A 16,751-nucleotide genomic window follows, 5' to 3' on the forward strand; every position below is an offset into this window, starting at 1 on the left:
AGTGTTCACAACTGTACTTAGTTTCTGCCCATCCTGAAAAAATGTTTTGGATTTGCACCAAGTTTTTCTTTTAAATCCTTTATCCCAATTAATCCAAATAGAAGAAATTCTTTAAGAATCAGTGGAGAATTAAGCAATAAAAGCCTTGTTACTTAACTGATTTAAAAAAATTGATTACTCCATAACACAAAATGGTTGGAACTTTCTATACCTATTCACTTCTTTGGTAGGTATCTTGTTGACAAAATCTTGTGGATACCCTCTTAAAAAAATCTGTTTTTAGAACCCAAGTTCACATAGGAGATCATTGTCTAGCGAAATCAATCTAGACAATCAAATCATTTGTCCTTTCATAGTGCTCTTGTCTACTAGGATTACCACTAGAGTAGTATAAATAAGATTTAGAAATATGTGGCCTACCGAAATATGTTTATTGAAAAGTACTACTCAAACTACTTTTAAAAATGGTAGCATCCAAGTAATTAAATCTGTCTTTGGAATACTTGTACGTAAATGTTAAAAACATATTTGTGAAACTGTTAGAATTTATTTTGAAGTCAGTTTCATCTAACATATTAAGTTATATTTGAAGAATCTGGATGATGTATTTAATGCATTTCATATACAGATTTGTAAACAAAAATTATTCTTCCAGTGTGTGAGCACTAAATTCGCATACGAGGGCCACAAGCTGCCCCATCACATCACCTATTGTTTGCTTGAAGCATTCACCTTCAAAATTTAAAAAATTATTTTAAAGAACCAAGTCCATTAATGTAAGAACTAACTTGTTCAGTACAAGCAATGTATTTTCCAGCCATCTCACGAAACCAATCAAGACCAATTTTGTGCAGAATAAGAGTATAAAGGCTAGTGACGTCAGCAGTTAGTAATAAAATATTAACATGTAATGGAAACCAAAAAAACTTTGGTAGAAAATCCCAATAATCTCTAACAACCTGTTGACACTTGTCCAAAATACTATTTAGGCTTTTGTCAACATATATTGTAATAGGCTCAGTAATAGAGCATCTATCTGAAACAACCGGTCTCATGGAAGAGTTAAAAACATCTTTGTAAATTTTTGGAATACCAAATATGACTGGTATTGTTGGATGCTCAAGTTCTAGGAAGAAAAACTATTCAGGAGAAATAACTGCCTGTAATAACAAATCCTATATTAAAGCTCTAATGTATCTGTAACTGATGATTTCTTTAAAAGAAACATTAACGTAGTACTGTACATCTGAAAACACGTATAACATCTTCATGAAATTATCAAAATTGTTTATAATGATAAAACCATCACCTTTATATTGTTCCATAAATCTAAATGTCTTATTAGAAATTTCCTTTAACAAATGAGTTTCACATTTGGTCAAACTAAAATAATGTGAATGCCTAGGATGATAGAAAATTCCAGTGTCGTCTTGACAGCTGTGTTAAAACAAGTTTGAAATGGAATTAAATAGGGGATTAAAGCACCTGGACCTCTTGAAAAAGTAATTGATTCCTTTTGTAGTACCATCAGATATCAACCTATGTTTAATTTATGAATAAATAATTTTAAGTTTAGTAATGTCTTTACCAATGTCAGCCTTACATAAAGGAAAAAAATTGTATGCACATTAACGTTAGGACAAGAATGAAATTTTATATTTCGTTTTTTGAAGCAAATTGAGAATGCAGTACAAGAGGAATTGGCAAAGAAAAAAAATGGAGATAAATGAACAGTCAAGTAAGACCATTCCTGTTTCCATTATCAGTGATGGTGACTTTAGTGTCTCGTATTTTAAATTGACAACTGAAATGCTGAGCTTATTTAAGCAAGGTTTTCCTTATATTTGGTATCTCAAGGCATAGGGAATATTTTTTTGGCTTACTCTGCTTCGGCACCAGTTTTAGTCATTGTGCTACTGTTTGGATTTTTCTCTTCAACCAGAATGTTTTCCAAGTTTCCAGATATGGAGAGCAAAGCCTTGCAGGAGAAAGGAGATTCACTGGTTTATTTTCCAGGATGAGTGGTTCTAGAAAGTCTTGTCAGGAAATTCATATGTGGCATTCCAGGAGTGGGTACTTCTATGGCTGTAATAGTTTCAGTGACCTCAAAGTGGGAGAATCCAGTCTAAGAAGACTTGCCTTCACTGACTGCGAGACACATACCAGTGTTTCTTTCTTGCACATAGAAAGGGACTAAGAGATCATGCCTATAGAAGTATAGATGTTTATACATTGGGAAATCCCCTCTTAGACTCCTCTTCCTTCTTTTGGACTTGATGGCCTTTATATTCTTTACCATTTACTTATCTGAGGATGTAGGTGTTCAGTTGGACTGAATATCTCATGCTCAGTAATTTGTCAGAAGCCTAGCACTGAACCTTGGAGTGGTTGTCAGTATGCATCAACTGTAGGGTGTGTCTTCCTTTCCTGCACCTGAACCTATCACAGATGGTGATAATGGATGCTTTACTGGTGGTTGTGGCGCTCATTTTGGTTACTCCACAATACAAAGGAGTTATACCTCCCTGGAGAGGAGAAGCACATCACCTCTTTAAAGTTTTGTTCAAACTTGTTGGCCATCGGGGATCTGGAGGAAAACTTTTATTTTCATCATTAGATAACTGTTGCAGTAGTGTAAGCTACACAAGGCATCCTGGCGTGATTGGACCAGCCAGCCAACTTCTGAAGCCTTAGGGCACTTACCACATACCATAGCCACTGTACCGCTCGAGGAGATCAGTATGAAGTCAGTGGGTAGGGATTCAAAACTTCACACCTTTCTTGCTGTTGAAGTGGACTCTCTACTACAGCTTTGTTTGATTGGCTAGTACTTCAAAGCTGGGCAGATAAGTACCCCATTGGAAAGTATTTTCCACGTCATCATTTTTGTGACTAAATGTTCTTTTCTGTCAGAAACATAGGCCAAGTCTGGAACTAGTGCATTTAATGGCTGTCAGAAAACATACCTGAAATTTTTACTCGCAGCTCCTTGTGGGAGATTTTTTATGTAATTGAATTTTGTTAGAAAAAGCTTTACTTTTTGCTCAGAACATGTGGTTGGGGGCTTTTCCAAGATGGCCGCACACTGATCAGCAACTTAATTTCAGGTCTCCAAGTGTGAAAAAAGAAACTGGTAGATAAGGGCCAGTCATTTTGCTTGTTTTAGTAAATTTCAGTTACCGACTAACCAAGTACACTGCCTGGTTGCCAACACAGACGAAACTTGGAGCCTGAAAAGAAATTCATCTAGAAAAGGTGAAGAGAAAACACTGACTCAGGAACATCCTGCTGCTGTTCAGCAAAACGCAGTTCAACCTCTATTTTTAGAACAAGAGATAGCTTCCAGTAATTTAGAAGAAAACAAGTCAAGCGTACTCGAGTTGATTAAAATGAAAGACTGAAGGAGTATTTCAACCCAAATAGAGTGGAAAATAGAAGAAGCTTTACACAGAAATTTAGATGCGCTGATAAAACTGCAAAAATCAGAGGCTGAAATGAAGTAAAGGCTGGCTGCGTGTGGGACTGCTCAAGAAGAGCGGTTTCAAAAAATGGTAGCATTAGAGGACAGAGCATGCAGAGAAAACCTGAGATTTTCTGCTGTACCAGAGACATTGGAAGAAACAGACTACATTAATTTTATGAAAGAAAAATAAGTAAATGGACTGTTATTCCACAGCAGGATTTGTTAACTGGAAAAGCACACAGTGTATATGCTCCAAACCTGGCCATGAGAAATTAGCGAAGACCTGTAGTAAAGATGTGATCATACTGTCAGACAAAATATTAAAAATTGGAATCAGTGGAGTGTTTCTGGGGAAACTGTTATTCACTGTACATTACTCAAATTTATCCCAGCAATTAGGGAAAGTTGAGAGGCAGGAATGTGGTTCATGCTGCTGTATCCAGCTGTCTTTACAATATTTTTTCTTGTATTATCTAAGCTATTTTTGATGCAGAGCAAGCTATGGGGGGAATACAAAAGTTTGTCCAACAAGGAGTGAGCCATGAAACAGACTGCTTCTCATTCTCTTGATGGTAAAGCTCATACAGAAACTTTCAGTGAAACCCTTTCCAGTGTTCCAAAGGAAAATGCTTGAGAGGTAGGAAAAAAAAACACAGAAGCTGACTAGAAGAATCAAGAGTAACTTGGATTTGAACTGGAGTCTGAGGTTGAGAGGAGATGAACAGGAAGAAGACCAGCAACATTGAAATTTGTGAATAAATGTGAGACTACAAAGCATCAGTTAGAATTGTTAAACATGGCTTTACAAGAAAAAGTGACAGAGAAAGACTGGATTTTTGCTGGTTTTGTTAAACTTGGGGGAGCTGGTGACGGGCAAATGCCCCACTTAATATAATTAATGTTCGGAAGGAAAGTAAGTAAAACATTTTATGATATAAATTATATAGTGAAGTATTTTTCATTCATATATGTGTAGACACTGAGTTAACCGATGATTTTTTGTTTAAAGAAATGCACACATTACAATATAAAAAGAGAAGGGCTGGGCAAAAGCACTTTTAAGTCAATAGGTTGAAATCTTGGGCTGTTTTGCTGGGGCATAGGGTGTAGAGGTGCACTGGTTATATTATAAGTAGAATTTAAATGTTTTCGTATACTTTTGTATAGAAGAATGTGTGGATTAATGCCCTTAGCTTAATCTAATGACAGTATTATGTGAATGAAAGTGGGTTTTAAAAAAATGAGACCACAATGCAACAAATAGTTTTCTTTAAGCAAATAAATATTCAGTCCCAGTTGAGAAATCTGGAACTGAGGGCAGCTGTATATTTTAAGTGTTCATGGAAACAAGTTGATTAAAGGCATAGGCAATAAATTGAGAGGTCTAGACATTATTTACTGAGAAAAAAATAAAAGGTACAAGGGTACGCACATCAGTAAAAATAAAGTTTGTAATTATTGAAAGTGAATAAAAGATAACCGCTTTTCTGATAACTAAATACTTTAATGTATTCCCTAGAACTATGTGTGTGTGTGTGTGTGTGTGTATATATGTATATATATATATATATATATATATATATATATATATATATATATATATATATATAAATTTTAAGCTAGCCAGTGCACTTTTTCTTGAGGCTAAAAGTTAATGTGTTCTGAAAAGATAAAAGCTGTTTTTCACATCTGGGAGGGAAATAAATGTAAGACAAGAACAGACAGCAATTAGTATAATTAGGAGCACAGGCTGTAACATGTGTCTTAGCATGGATAGCTTTAATTTTAGTTTGGGGTTTGCCTATGTGTGCAGCTGTCTATTTTGGGACAATTTAAGCTATCAGGAGGGTTAAATATGATTATTTGAAGATGTGCATTTTTGTGTTTGTTTTAAGTTAATTGATTGTGGGATTGTTCTGGGACTGTGCTTGGGTTTTGTTTTTGATGGTTTTCTTTAAAATAAAGAGTCTTGTAAAACGTGGTATAGATTCAAATGGAAATGACAAATGACCTGTATAAAAGAACAACCTGCAAACGTGGGTGCATGCAACACAAAAGCTGGAAATAGACATTTAAAAAGCTTTCCTGTGTAATAGATGGTAGTAATAACTTTTTAACATAAGGTCTACATTAAACATATTTTTAGAACATTCCAAACACTAGACCACCATGAAGGAGCTCAAATCCAAGTAAAAATCAAGGTAAAACTCCACAAAAACTTTATTGCAAAGGTAAGTGCTTTCGCAACCTGTCCTGGTTGCTTCCTCAGACCAGAATAAACTTTTTAAAAACTCACACCCATTTTAATATACATGTCATATGAAATCATCCAATCAAATTAGAAAGGTATTGATGCTTTCCAAGCTTAAAGAGATAGACCATTTCAAAACAATTTAATTACAATTTAAAATACATGTTCTCCCATCTTAAGTAAAAAAAAACATATATAATTACAAAAGAATGTAAAAAATATATGTGTAAGATGCATAAGAATATGTATCTAAAATGATGACTAAAGAAGGGATCTAATAGAACTACTTCATGTTACTTTTTTTCCTAGGTTTCCTATTAGGAAACTTAGGAAGAAAATAACATTGAAGTAGTTCTATTAGATTATGCATCTTACACATATATTTTTTACATTCTTTTGTAATTATATATGTTTTTTACATAAGATGGGAGAACATGTCTTTTAAATTGTTATTAAATTGTCTATCTCTTTAAGCTTGGAAAGCATCCGTACCTTTCTGATTTGATTGGATGATTTCATATGACATGTATTTTAAAATGGGTGTGAATTTTTAAAAAGTTTATTCTGGTCTGAGGAAGCAACCAGGACAGGTTGCGAAAGCGCTTACCTTTACAGTAAAGTTTTTGTGTAGTTTTACCTGGATTTTTACTTTGGTTTCAGCTCCTTCATGGTGGTCTAGTGTTTGGAACATACTTTTTGTTTTTGACTGGACTATTGTGTAATCGTTCCATCACTCAGCAACAGGGCTCGCTCTTTCTGTATTCTGTTCATGTTTTTAGAACATGCATGGCTTCATAGGTATAGACAAAAAGGAAGGAGTATTGAATTAAATTAAGAAATGCAGAGTGCAAATAATGCTATAGGAGAATCACTTGGATTTAAATGAGCATGTGAATTTGATTAAGTATTTCAAGAGAACTATTCAGAAGACTATATTTAGGATAGAGGAAAAGGGGGAGTAGAGATACTCAGTAATGATAGAAGAGGGAAAAGTGGCAACGGTAGATTTGTGATAGTAAAGGGCTACTGGTAAGGAAGAATTACACTGGTATGTATTTATATTCCACCTAAAATTGCTATAATTGAGCTTAAGAAATTTTTGGGAGAAATCCGCTTTTAGCAGGGAATATTACTTAATAGGCAGGGAATAGAACTTGATTTGCCACAGTGAGCATGTAGCTGGAGGACCTAGAAAGGAAAATATAACTAAAGAGGGTAGATTACTAAAGAAATTATGAAAATATTTGGTATGGAAAATGTGAATTCAATAGTAGGTAAGATCATTTGCATATTATTCCCCAAGGTGCAATACTGGGCTACACTAGACAGAAATTATATTTCACAGGAACCATGTGCATTTAATTGAAAGCTTCAGCACATAATCCAATAACTATTTCAGGTCATATGCCAGTAACAACTAAGATAAAAATGCAGGGCAATGAAGTCAGAGATGCTAGTACTTCCCTCTTACCTGTTAGAAAAGAAGAATTTAAGGAATGGGTAGTGGAAATTATTCAAGGAAAATAGACATTTCTTCTGAAGTTATAGCTAGTGAGTGGGATAAAATGAGAGAGTTTAAAATAGGGTAGAAATGAAAGAAATAAAGATGTGGTTAAGAAGTAACAGGAATTATGTAGCTGTGGTGACAAAAGTTGAAGTATTGCAGAGTAAGGGAGATCTCTCAGAACAAGAGGAGGCACAAATACACAGTGCTAAAGAGAAAATAAGAAAGTATCAGGATAATATGCATGAGTTTAGTACAACCACTTAGGCAACAGAAAGTAGAAAAAGTTTGTTGTTAAACTTAGGGAGCCTGTATCAAAAGCAGTAACCAGAGATCCTGCAGAGATGCCAAGAGCTATTTTGGAAATGTTGTGAAAATTTGTATAAAGCTGAGGAATGTGGAAGTCAAGAAGAAGCACAAATGGAGATATTTATGGAAGACGTAGGTGTGTCAAGGTTAGAGGTAGATGAGGCTCAACAGTTCATATAGGAAGAGAGTAGATAAAAATTGTGATGTATAATTAAGCTATAGGAAAATCTCTAGTAATAGATGGTATTGCTGTGGATATTTGGAATACAGGAGGGAAGAAAGCGTAAAGATCTTTGAGGGTTTTGTTTAACATCATTTTAAAGGGGGGACACACCAGCATCCTGAAAGAAAGCTGTAACCCATCCGAATCCACTTCATATAGAACTATTTCACTCTGAAGTCATGAATATATGAAGTGTTTGTCTATAATAGCTAAAAGAATGGCAGAGGTATTGCCAAAAGTGATAGATATGGAGGGAAGGTAAACATTTGACCACATTAATAGAAGACTGGTGGCCAAGAGGGAAGCAGAATGTAAGAAAATACCACTTTTGCTGGTGGATATTGATGCAGAGAAAACATTTGGCAGAGTAAGTTGAAATTTTATGAATAAGACAATGGAAGCATTTGCTTTCCCTGATACAATAATAATGTTAACTAGGAGGGTATAATGGGGATCTGAGGCAAAAGTCAAAGTAGGAGGGTTCCTCTATGAAACTTTGTCTGAACAGAGGAACCGGGCAGGGGTGTCCAATTTTCCTTTTGTGTTATATTTGGAACCACTGGCAAAGAAAATAAGGGACTCAGAAATTCAAGGATGTGATAGGTATGGTAATCAAGAAAACTTTATTTGTATATTGTATTATTAGGTAAAATGGCAGTGGAATTTTTAACTAGATTGTTTAATGAAATTGTGGAAAGTGAGAGGATGCCTGAGGAATGGAGAAAGTGTTTTGGTACCAATTTTTAAAAATAAGGGTGATGTGCAGAACTGTAGTAACTACAGAGGGATTAAATTGATCAGTCACAGCATGAAGTTATAGGAAAGAGTAGTGGAAGCTAGGTTAAGAAGGGAGGTGATGATTAGTGATCAGCAGTATGGTTTCATGCCAGGAAAGAGCACTACAGATGCGATGTTTGCTCTGAGAGTGTTGATGGAGAAGTACGGAGAAGGTCAGAAGGAGTTGCATTGTGTTTTTATAGACTTGGAGAAAGCAAATGACAGGGTCCCTAGAGAGGAGTTGTGGTATTGTATGAGGAAGTCAAGAGTGTGAGAGAAGTATATGAGTGGTACAGGATATGTACGAGGGTAGTGTGACAGCGGTGAGGTCTGCGGTGGGAGTGACAGATGCGTTTAAGGTGGCCGTGGGATTACATCAAGGATCAGCTCTGAGCCCTTTCTTGTTTGCAATAGTGATGGACAGGTTGACAGACGAGATCAGACAGGAGTCCCTGTGGACTATGATGTTTGCGGATGACATTTTGATCTGTAGTGAGAGTAGGGAACAGGTGGAGGAGACCCTGTAGAGATGGAGATATATGCTCTAGAGAGAAGAGGGAATGAAGGTCAGCAGGACTAAGACAGAATATATGTGTGTGAATGAGCTGGAGTATAGAGGAATGATGAGGATGCAAGTAGTAGAGGTGATGGTGGATGAGTTTAAATATTTGGGATCAGTAGTTCAGAGTAATGGTGTGTGGAAGAGAGGTGAAGAAGACAGTACAGGCAGGATGGAGTGGGTGGAGAAGAGTTTCAGGATTCATTTGTGAGCGACTAGTACCAGTAAGAGTGAAAGGGAAAGTCTACAAGAGGGTAGTGAGACCAGCTATGTTATATGGGTTGGAGACAGTGGCATTGACAAAAAGGCAGGAGTTTGAACTGGATGTGGCAGAGTTAAAGATGTTAAGATTTGCACTGGGTGTGATGAGGGTGGACAGGATTAGGAATAAGTATATTAGAAGGTCAGCCCAGGTTGGAAGGTTTGGAGACAAAGCCAGAGAGGCAAGATTACGTTGGTTTGGACATGTGCTGAGGAGGGATGCTGAGTATATTGGGAAAAAGATGCTAAGGATGAAGCTACCAGGTAACAGGAAAAGAGTAATGCGTAAAATAAGGTTTATGGATGTGGTGAGAGAGGACATACAGGTGGTTGGTGTGAGAGAGCAAGATGCAGAGGACAGGAAGAAATGGAAACTGATGATCTGCTGTGGCGACCCCTAACGGGAACAGCCGAAAGAAGAAGCTGATGAATTAGTCCACAGTACATGCTTAGTACCATTCTCCAGGGATTCCTAGATCCTTCTCCTTCCACCTCCCAAATATATGGTAATCTACCGATATAGTTAAGGCTACTGCAGCAGTGATCATTATGACGAGCATAGTACAGTTGTGCAAGCTGAGCTTACCATAACAAACAGTAGATGCTCGATCACTGCTGCAGTAGCTACTCCCTCCCTCCATCACCCCCTTGTTTTTGATTTTTATGCCAGGATGTGGACATGTATTTTTTGTTGTTCCTAGCATTGCCCTTAAAGGTCTCAGCCTCCCTCACTCTGCTGGCAGGAAAACTCTGAAGAGCTCTGCACCGAAACTTGTCTTACTCAGCTCAGCTTGAGCTGCACAACATTTGGGGTACATGGAAGGTGCTCTGATGCTTTGGATGTTACCCATATAGCTACGGCTACTATAGCAGTAATGATTTGTATATCTACTGTTATGGAAAGTTCAACTTACACAACTGTACTTTATAATATGCTACTTTTAAGACTCTAATACAAATTCATTCCATGTTGATATTTTATATTTTCAGTGATGAAGTCTGTAATGTGGACATCGGAGGAAAGATCATTATGTGCCCACTTTGTGACCAGGAGTGTACTTACTGGACTTTAAATACAACATGTGAATCATCTAAGGTATGGTTACAAATTCAGCTCTCTTGATTAGTAATTTTATATTGTATCAAGCATGAGGTTAACCGCTTTGGATTTCTTTCTTTTGTTATTACAGAATTCCCATTTGTTCGACAATGTGGCAACTTTGTTCTTTGCTATTTTTATGGGCATATGGGGTAAGTGTAGAATCATTCTGGATGAGAATCAAATCCTGTTTTAGGTGATTGTATCAAACTTTTGTATTGTGACTTAGTATGTTTGTAGATATTTTATTATTTAACAACTTCATTCATGTCAGAAAGTTAAGTATTTTAATAGTTGTCTCACTGCTACTCTTCCTCTCCAGTGAGTGTCTGTACTAGCCCTCCCATTTCTTAGGGATTCCCACTTCCATACAATCAAAAATGGAGGTTGGGCTTACCTTCTACACTGCCAATATAAACTGTATCAGAATCGGGCCTTTTCTAGGAGTTTCTACAGTCATAGCAATCCCAAACCCCTTAGCAAAGCAGTCGCTAATAGGAAGTCATGCTCTGCAGCTGACCTTATGTCAAACCCTTTGTTTTTAACCAGATAAAACTAGTGCAGACACGAGCACGAACCTTGATCCTGCACCAGCAGGTCAGCCCTGAATGTCTGAAACTGATGGAAAGCAGAGTGTGGTGTGCCCCTTTGTCTCCTGACGTGCAAGAGCAATTGCATGCAACGAAAAGGATACATGCACTGCAGAATATTGTTCCCAAACGTCATCTGCACTGGTCACAATTATTTAGGCATTAGTCCATTACACAGGGGTGTATTTGCTTTGGGCAGCACCACTTGTGACCCCCTTTTTTTTAGTATCCGTCTCTTGCATGTGAACCAGCATAGGTCTGTTACATCAATATGCACAAATATCAATTAGTCTTGGATCCCCTGTATAACTTTATATGAGGCAGTCAGCCCATTTTTCCTTGCCACTCAAAACCACTGTCACTCAGCTGCATTAGAATTGAGTCATCAGTCATTTCTGTCAGTTATTAACTCTGGGAAAGTGTGGGATTTTGAAGACCTATATCAGATAAAACCAAAGGGTCTGACCTGGGTGTAGGAGCACACTGGGACCTTAGCTGGCCATGAGAAATTAATAGAAAAGTAGCACTAAATCTGATAATCCTTCCGTTTTCCTTGTTCTTATTGCTGTGTTGTGTTTAGTATGACATTTTGACCACTGACCAAATGGATGTTAAACAGCAACAAAAAGCAGTACCTCCAATGTACTAAACCATTGTGGAGGTAACAGTAGACATATTGTTTAAATGATGAATTCAGCCTGTGAACACTAGTATTTTTTTTGTCAAAGTTCCTGATTCAGGAAGTGCATGAAATGGTGAATTTGCCTCCCTGCAGACTCCATCTTAAAGCTTTTCTGAGTTTTGAATTTACCAAATAGTTTAGTTAAGCCATGGTTTGCTGAATAGCAGGTCGACAAATTTCCATATGTCTGCATCAGTAGATCTATGGCTTATTGCTAACCAGTACACTAAATGTAGCCATGCTAGAATACTTGCTTATATATCAAAAATAAATGTGTTCTCATACTACTGCACTGGCCTGTTCGATAAATTTCAGTGATGTAGATAGAAATTTGCATTTTGACAAAACTATGGTATTCAGTAAGAGGCTTACGGACATGTTGTGGACAAGGGCGATTCAGTGCTAGAGTACTTTTAGTGAGATGTGCAACCTGCTAGAATGTTTTGTCAGTGCCTTGTTTTGTACCTCTTCAAATTCTCAGACACAAAAAGTTAACAGGATAAAAATTCAAAGGTGAAGCTTTGCCAAGTGTCTTAAAGCCTCAATAATAAAACAGACAATGTGAAACTTTCTCTGCTTGGGGAAGGTTGATATCAGTACTGTTACTGAAATGTCATTTAAAGTACCAAACTAAATATTACAAATTCAAGGGTTATATCTCCTTTCTTTGTTACAGATATGATGGGATAGGTGGTAGTCTCGCAGTCTTTGTGAAACAAGCACCTGAAAGTCAGGAGCCAAGAAATTAGCTTGACTAGAAATTATATATGCAACAATTAGTGTTAATATTGAATATAGCCTGGGACATTTACCCTGTATTCTCTGTGCCCTACATAGCCTGTTGATTTCCTAACTAAAGGTCAGGATCTTTTTAAAACAAACAAAAAAAAAAATGAAAATACAAGCCTTATGTAATATTTTAATTACTAAAGCATTGAATGGTCAAGTTACCCAGCATTTTGAATTTAAATGTTACAGCTACGTGAAATTGTTTGTCTTGATTTTGGATATAGCCTGATCATTTACTGTCCCAGAGACATTCTACAGGAAATGTTCCTTACCACTGACCTACTCTCGTAAACCAGCTTTTTCTCTCCCTTGATGGTCACAGGCACACATTACTACAAAATAACATTGCTGTAGTCAATGAGAAATGCTGCTGTTCTTTCTTTACATTAGCTTGACATCCCTTTTTGCCACCCACCAAGGAACTGGCTTTAGTTTTCATCGGTACACTACCCTAGAGAAGGAGAAACATAGAAAAATAGTCACTACTGTACTGGAAGGCCTGCCGTCTTCAAAAAGTATACCTGAATAGGCTTAGTACTTATATAAATCTATAAAATTACCCATATGATGATTCATAATCTATGAAAAAGAGCAATGATAATTTCTGGTTCGTAGGAGGAGGCAGCTGCAATACATTTAGCCATTCCTAAAATTGCATAAACTCATTATGGAGTGCTAGCACACAACACTTTAACAGTGTTAAATTAGTTCAGTGTAAATCAACATGCAACATCTGTTGTCTCGAGTGTGTAAAATTACACGTATGATGAATTATAATCTCTACATGAAAACTGTGATGGATTATCAGTTTGCAGATGAAGGCAAGTCTTTCAAACATTTATATCTAACCATACTACTTAAAATATCTGTGAACTGTCGCTCTGTACCATCCCATCACTGTCCTTTAACCATGTGATGATTCCCTGTTGGACATTAATTGATTTACTTAGTGCACTGCTTTGTGCTCATCTTAACACACTGGAAGAAAATGGTTCTGATTATTTTTTTCCTGAAGATTTTGCTTCCATTTATCTGCTATCCGAGCACATTGAATGTCCAGGATATGCAGCTCAAACTTGCTATCTCTTAGCTGTCATACAGTGTCCAATGGCATCCCACACATAAAACAACTGCATATTTAAAATTATAGCATCATTTTCTTGTGTTAGGCCAACAATCCAATAAGATGTGATTTTTTTTTTATGTACGAAATCCTTTGTTAGCAATGTATGTACGGGTCTGTGTTGTAGCATTAGCTTATAAAGTTAAGTATTTTATTTTAAAAACACAGCGGACTTGACCACACAGCAAACCTCTGCAGACAAGGTTTAATTTATAATTAAGTAAACTAGCACAAACCAAACTAATAAAAACCTGAAACATGAGCGCTTTAGTCTCTGTGTTTGAAATTTCATCAGGTGATCTGATGAAGTTTCAAACCGAGAGAAGAAAGCGCTCATGTTTTATGTTTTTATTCATTTGGTTTATATTAGTTTACTTAATAAATTAAACGTTGACTGGAGGAGTTTTTTGTGGGGTGGTCAAGTCCACTGTGTTTTTATACTAGTTTGTGACTTTTTTTCGTTCAAAAGTATTTTATTTTGTGTCACTTAGTCACAATGTTTAAAAGAGATGCTCCAAAAAAAAAAAAGGAAACTGTTGAGTGATTTGAGAATGCCATGCTATGAGAGTACTGCTGTTGACTGGCATGTTATTGTAACACAAATCCTCTCAGCCAGCTGAGCAGATGTCTCTGTGGTACAAGTGCTTGTGCTACATCAGGCAGGAGTTGTCATGCATGTTGATTGAGGTTTGACTGTGGGAGATGGAGCGAAAATAAGTTTTGCTTTTGTTTTGTGACCTGAAAGTTAGTATATGTAAAGGGTAGGGGTTTAGGGGCAGAACAGCTACATCAGGGGTGCAGGGGGTTTGTCCCCTTGCAAAAAGTTGCTTTGTAATATGTAGTGGTGGAGTTTTTATTTTTATTTATTTTTTGCAATAGTTTCAGTGTGTAAATACATGGATTGATTTAATGTTAGTTTAAATTGTTTGAATCTTGATTTAAACAAGATTCACTAAATTGTAGTAAATCCTCAGGCTTGGAGACATCTGTGTATAGTGTTGGTAACTTGCATTCAAAAGCAAGTCTGCAAATCAGAATTGTTTAAAAAAATATCCAGAGAAAAATGTAGTGAAGACATGTTCCAACTCTGTGTATTAGAGTAGAATTTGTACAGTTGTTTGTGGAACAGGCTGAAGTTCTTTTTCCATTACATTTCCACTGATGGTTGGATACAGGAACTGACACATGACGACATATCTGCATCCCCTGTGATGAAAATAGGAAAGAAAAAAAAAAACTAAAAATGGGCTGGCCTCATTCTTGCAAACTTAACTTTGCATTTGTATTTTGCTAGATCCCTGTGCTGCATACATTGTGTTTGTATTAATTCTGCACAGCATTCTAGGGTACCTCATGTCATATGGTCAAGTAGCTCTGCATATGTATTTATAGTGATGCATGGGGATAAGAAACAACATTGTTTACTAAATTCTAGCTAAACTGTTAGGTCCTGCCCTGTGTGTGTGCACATGTGTGTGTTTTTTTTTTGGTTCCATAGGGCCTCCTCATGATGTTTACTGGGCTTGGTGCCCTGGGGCCCACATCTATGCCGGGTCTACTAGCAATCTTTCTACCACTGGACTTAATCTGTTGTTGCTGAGGCCAGTCCTGGAGCCTAAGGGTTTCCTGGGCGCTTGGCCCATCTGTGCTTCTATTAGGGGTTTGTTTTATGTTGTACCCACTTTCTTTCCCTGTCTCTCCCTCCAGTGCTCATTGATGACATCCAAGGGCATCTCCCCTCTTTGGTCCACTCCGTCCCTTAGGAAGTATGTCAATGGGTTCCCTCCCACCCAGGCAGAATATGCTTCCCTCTAGCCACTTGAGTGGCCCCTGTACTGTGTGGTATAACCGTTGTTCAGGTTGTCATTAAACTTTTATCCTTTGTTTATCTGTAACAAACCTTATTTTTAAAAAAAAATTGAATTTGAAGTATAACATCCATCTTACAAAAAAAAAAAAAAAAAAAACAACTTGTCTGAACTTTATCAGTCTTAGTAACTGCTTGTATTACTTTTCTTTACTAAATTAGGGCACTCAGTTTTATTATTAAACAGAAATTACAGGCAGTATGATAGAAGGTTGCTGCTGTATAGGATGACTCTGTGATACAGCAGTACTGCCTCACAGTGCATGGTTTTCCAGTTCGTCTCCAAGCTTGGATCCCTTCTCTGTAGAGTCTAAATACCTTCCTTATGTCCACATTGGTTTTCAGGAGCTTTGCTAGTATTCCCACATTCCAGGATCACGCTGATGGGTAATATGGCAAGGATGTAAATTGCCGTTTCTGTACTGTGAGTGTGTGTGTGTGTGTCTATATCACGTAGTCGAAGTATGACAACTTCGAACGTTATGTGGTCGAGACCATATTTTCAAAGTTGTCATACTTCAAATACAAATAAAAAAAAAAAAAAAAAAAAAAACAGGAACAACTTCCCGACAGTTGTAAGCAGGGGGCTGCGCCCCCCACACCCCCTGCTCTTTAAATATACCAACTCAGAAGTCGTGCTACAGTGCAGTAAAGGAAAAATTCCCTTTACCGCATTGTGGTGCAGTCTCAGCATATTTAAAGAGTGGGGGCTTGCCCCCTGCTTACATCCCTTTATTTTCTTTTCTGTTTTATGTGTTCGAAATTCTGTAAGTTCGAACATATAGGTTTGAACATACGGTGTTTGAACTTACAGAATTTTGCATACATGATGTAGACCCTGTGTGTGTGCGTGTGTCTGTGAGAGCGAGAGAGTGTGTCTGCGAGAGCGAGACAGTTTGTGAGAGCGAGTTTCTGAGCGAGCGTATCTGAGTGTGTCTGTGAGCGAGTGTGTCTGTGAGCGAGTGTGTCTGTGAGCGAGTGTGTCTGTGAGCGAGTGTGTCTGTGAGCGAGTGTGTCTGTGAGCGAGTGTGTCTGTGAGCGAGTGTGTGCGTCTGTGAGCGAGTGTGTGCGTCTGTGAGCGAGTGTGTGCGTCTGTGAGCGAGTGTGTGCGTGCCTGTGAGCGAGTGTGTGTGTGCGTGCCTGTGAGCGGGGAGAGGGAGTGTGCGTCTGTGAGCGAGTGTGTGTGTCCGTGAGCGTCTGTGAGGGGGAGAGGGAGTGTGTGTCTGTGAGCATCTGTGAGGGGGAGAGGGAGTG

General features: G+C 37.5%; 1 protein-coding gene across 4 annotated transcripts in view; it reads left to right on the forward strand.

The window, feature by feature from the left end:
• Window positions 1-16,751, forward strand: part of ANO5 (anoctamin 5) — a 1,890,652-nt gene that overhangs the window by 1,106,428 nt on the left and 767,473 nt on the right. For all 4 annotated transcript variants that reach the window (XM_044082599.1, XM_044082600.1, XM_044082601.1 and 1 more), the window contains 2 exons: window positions 10,338-10,443; window positions 10,538-10,598. In XM_044082599.1, the coding sequence (XP_043938534.1) occupies window positions 10,338-10,443; window positions 10,538-10,598 (167 nt within the window). The remainder of the gene's footprint in view (window positions 1-10,337; window positions 10,444-10,537; window positions 10,599-16,751) is intronic.

The sequence above is a fragment of the Protopterus annectens genome, chromosome 9.part0 (assembly GCF_019279795.1).
Source record: "Protopterus annectens isolate FY-2018-M chromosome 9.part0, PAN1.0, whole genome shotgun sequence".
NCBI lineage: Eukaryota > Metazoa > Chordata > Ceratodontiformes > Protopteridae > Protopterus > Protopterus annectens.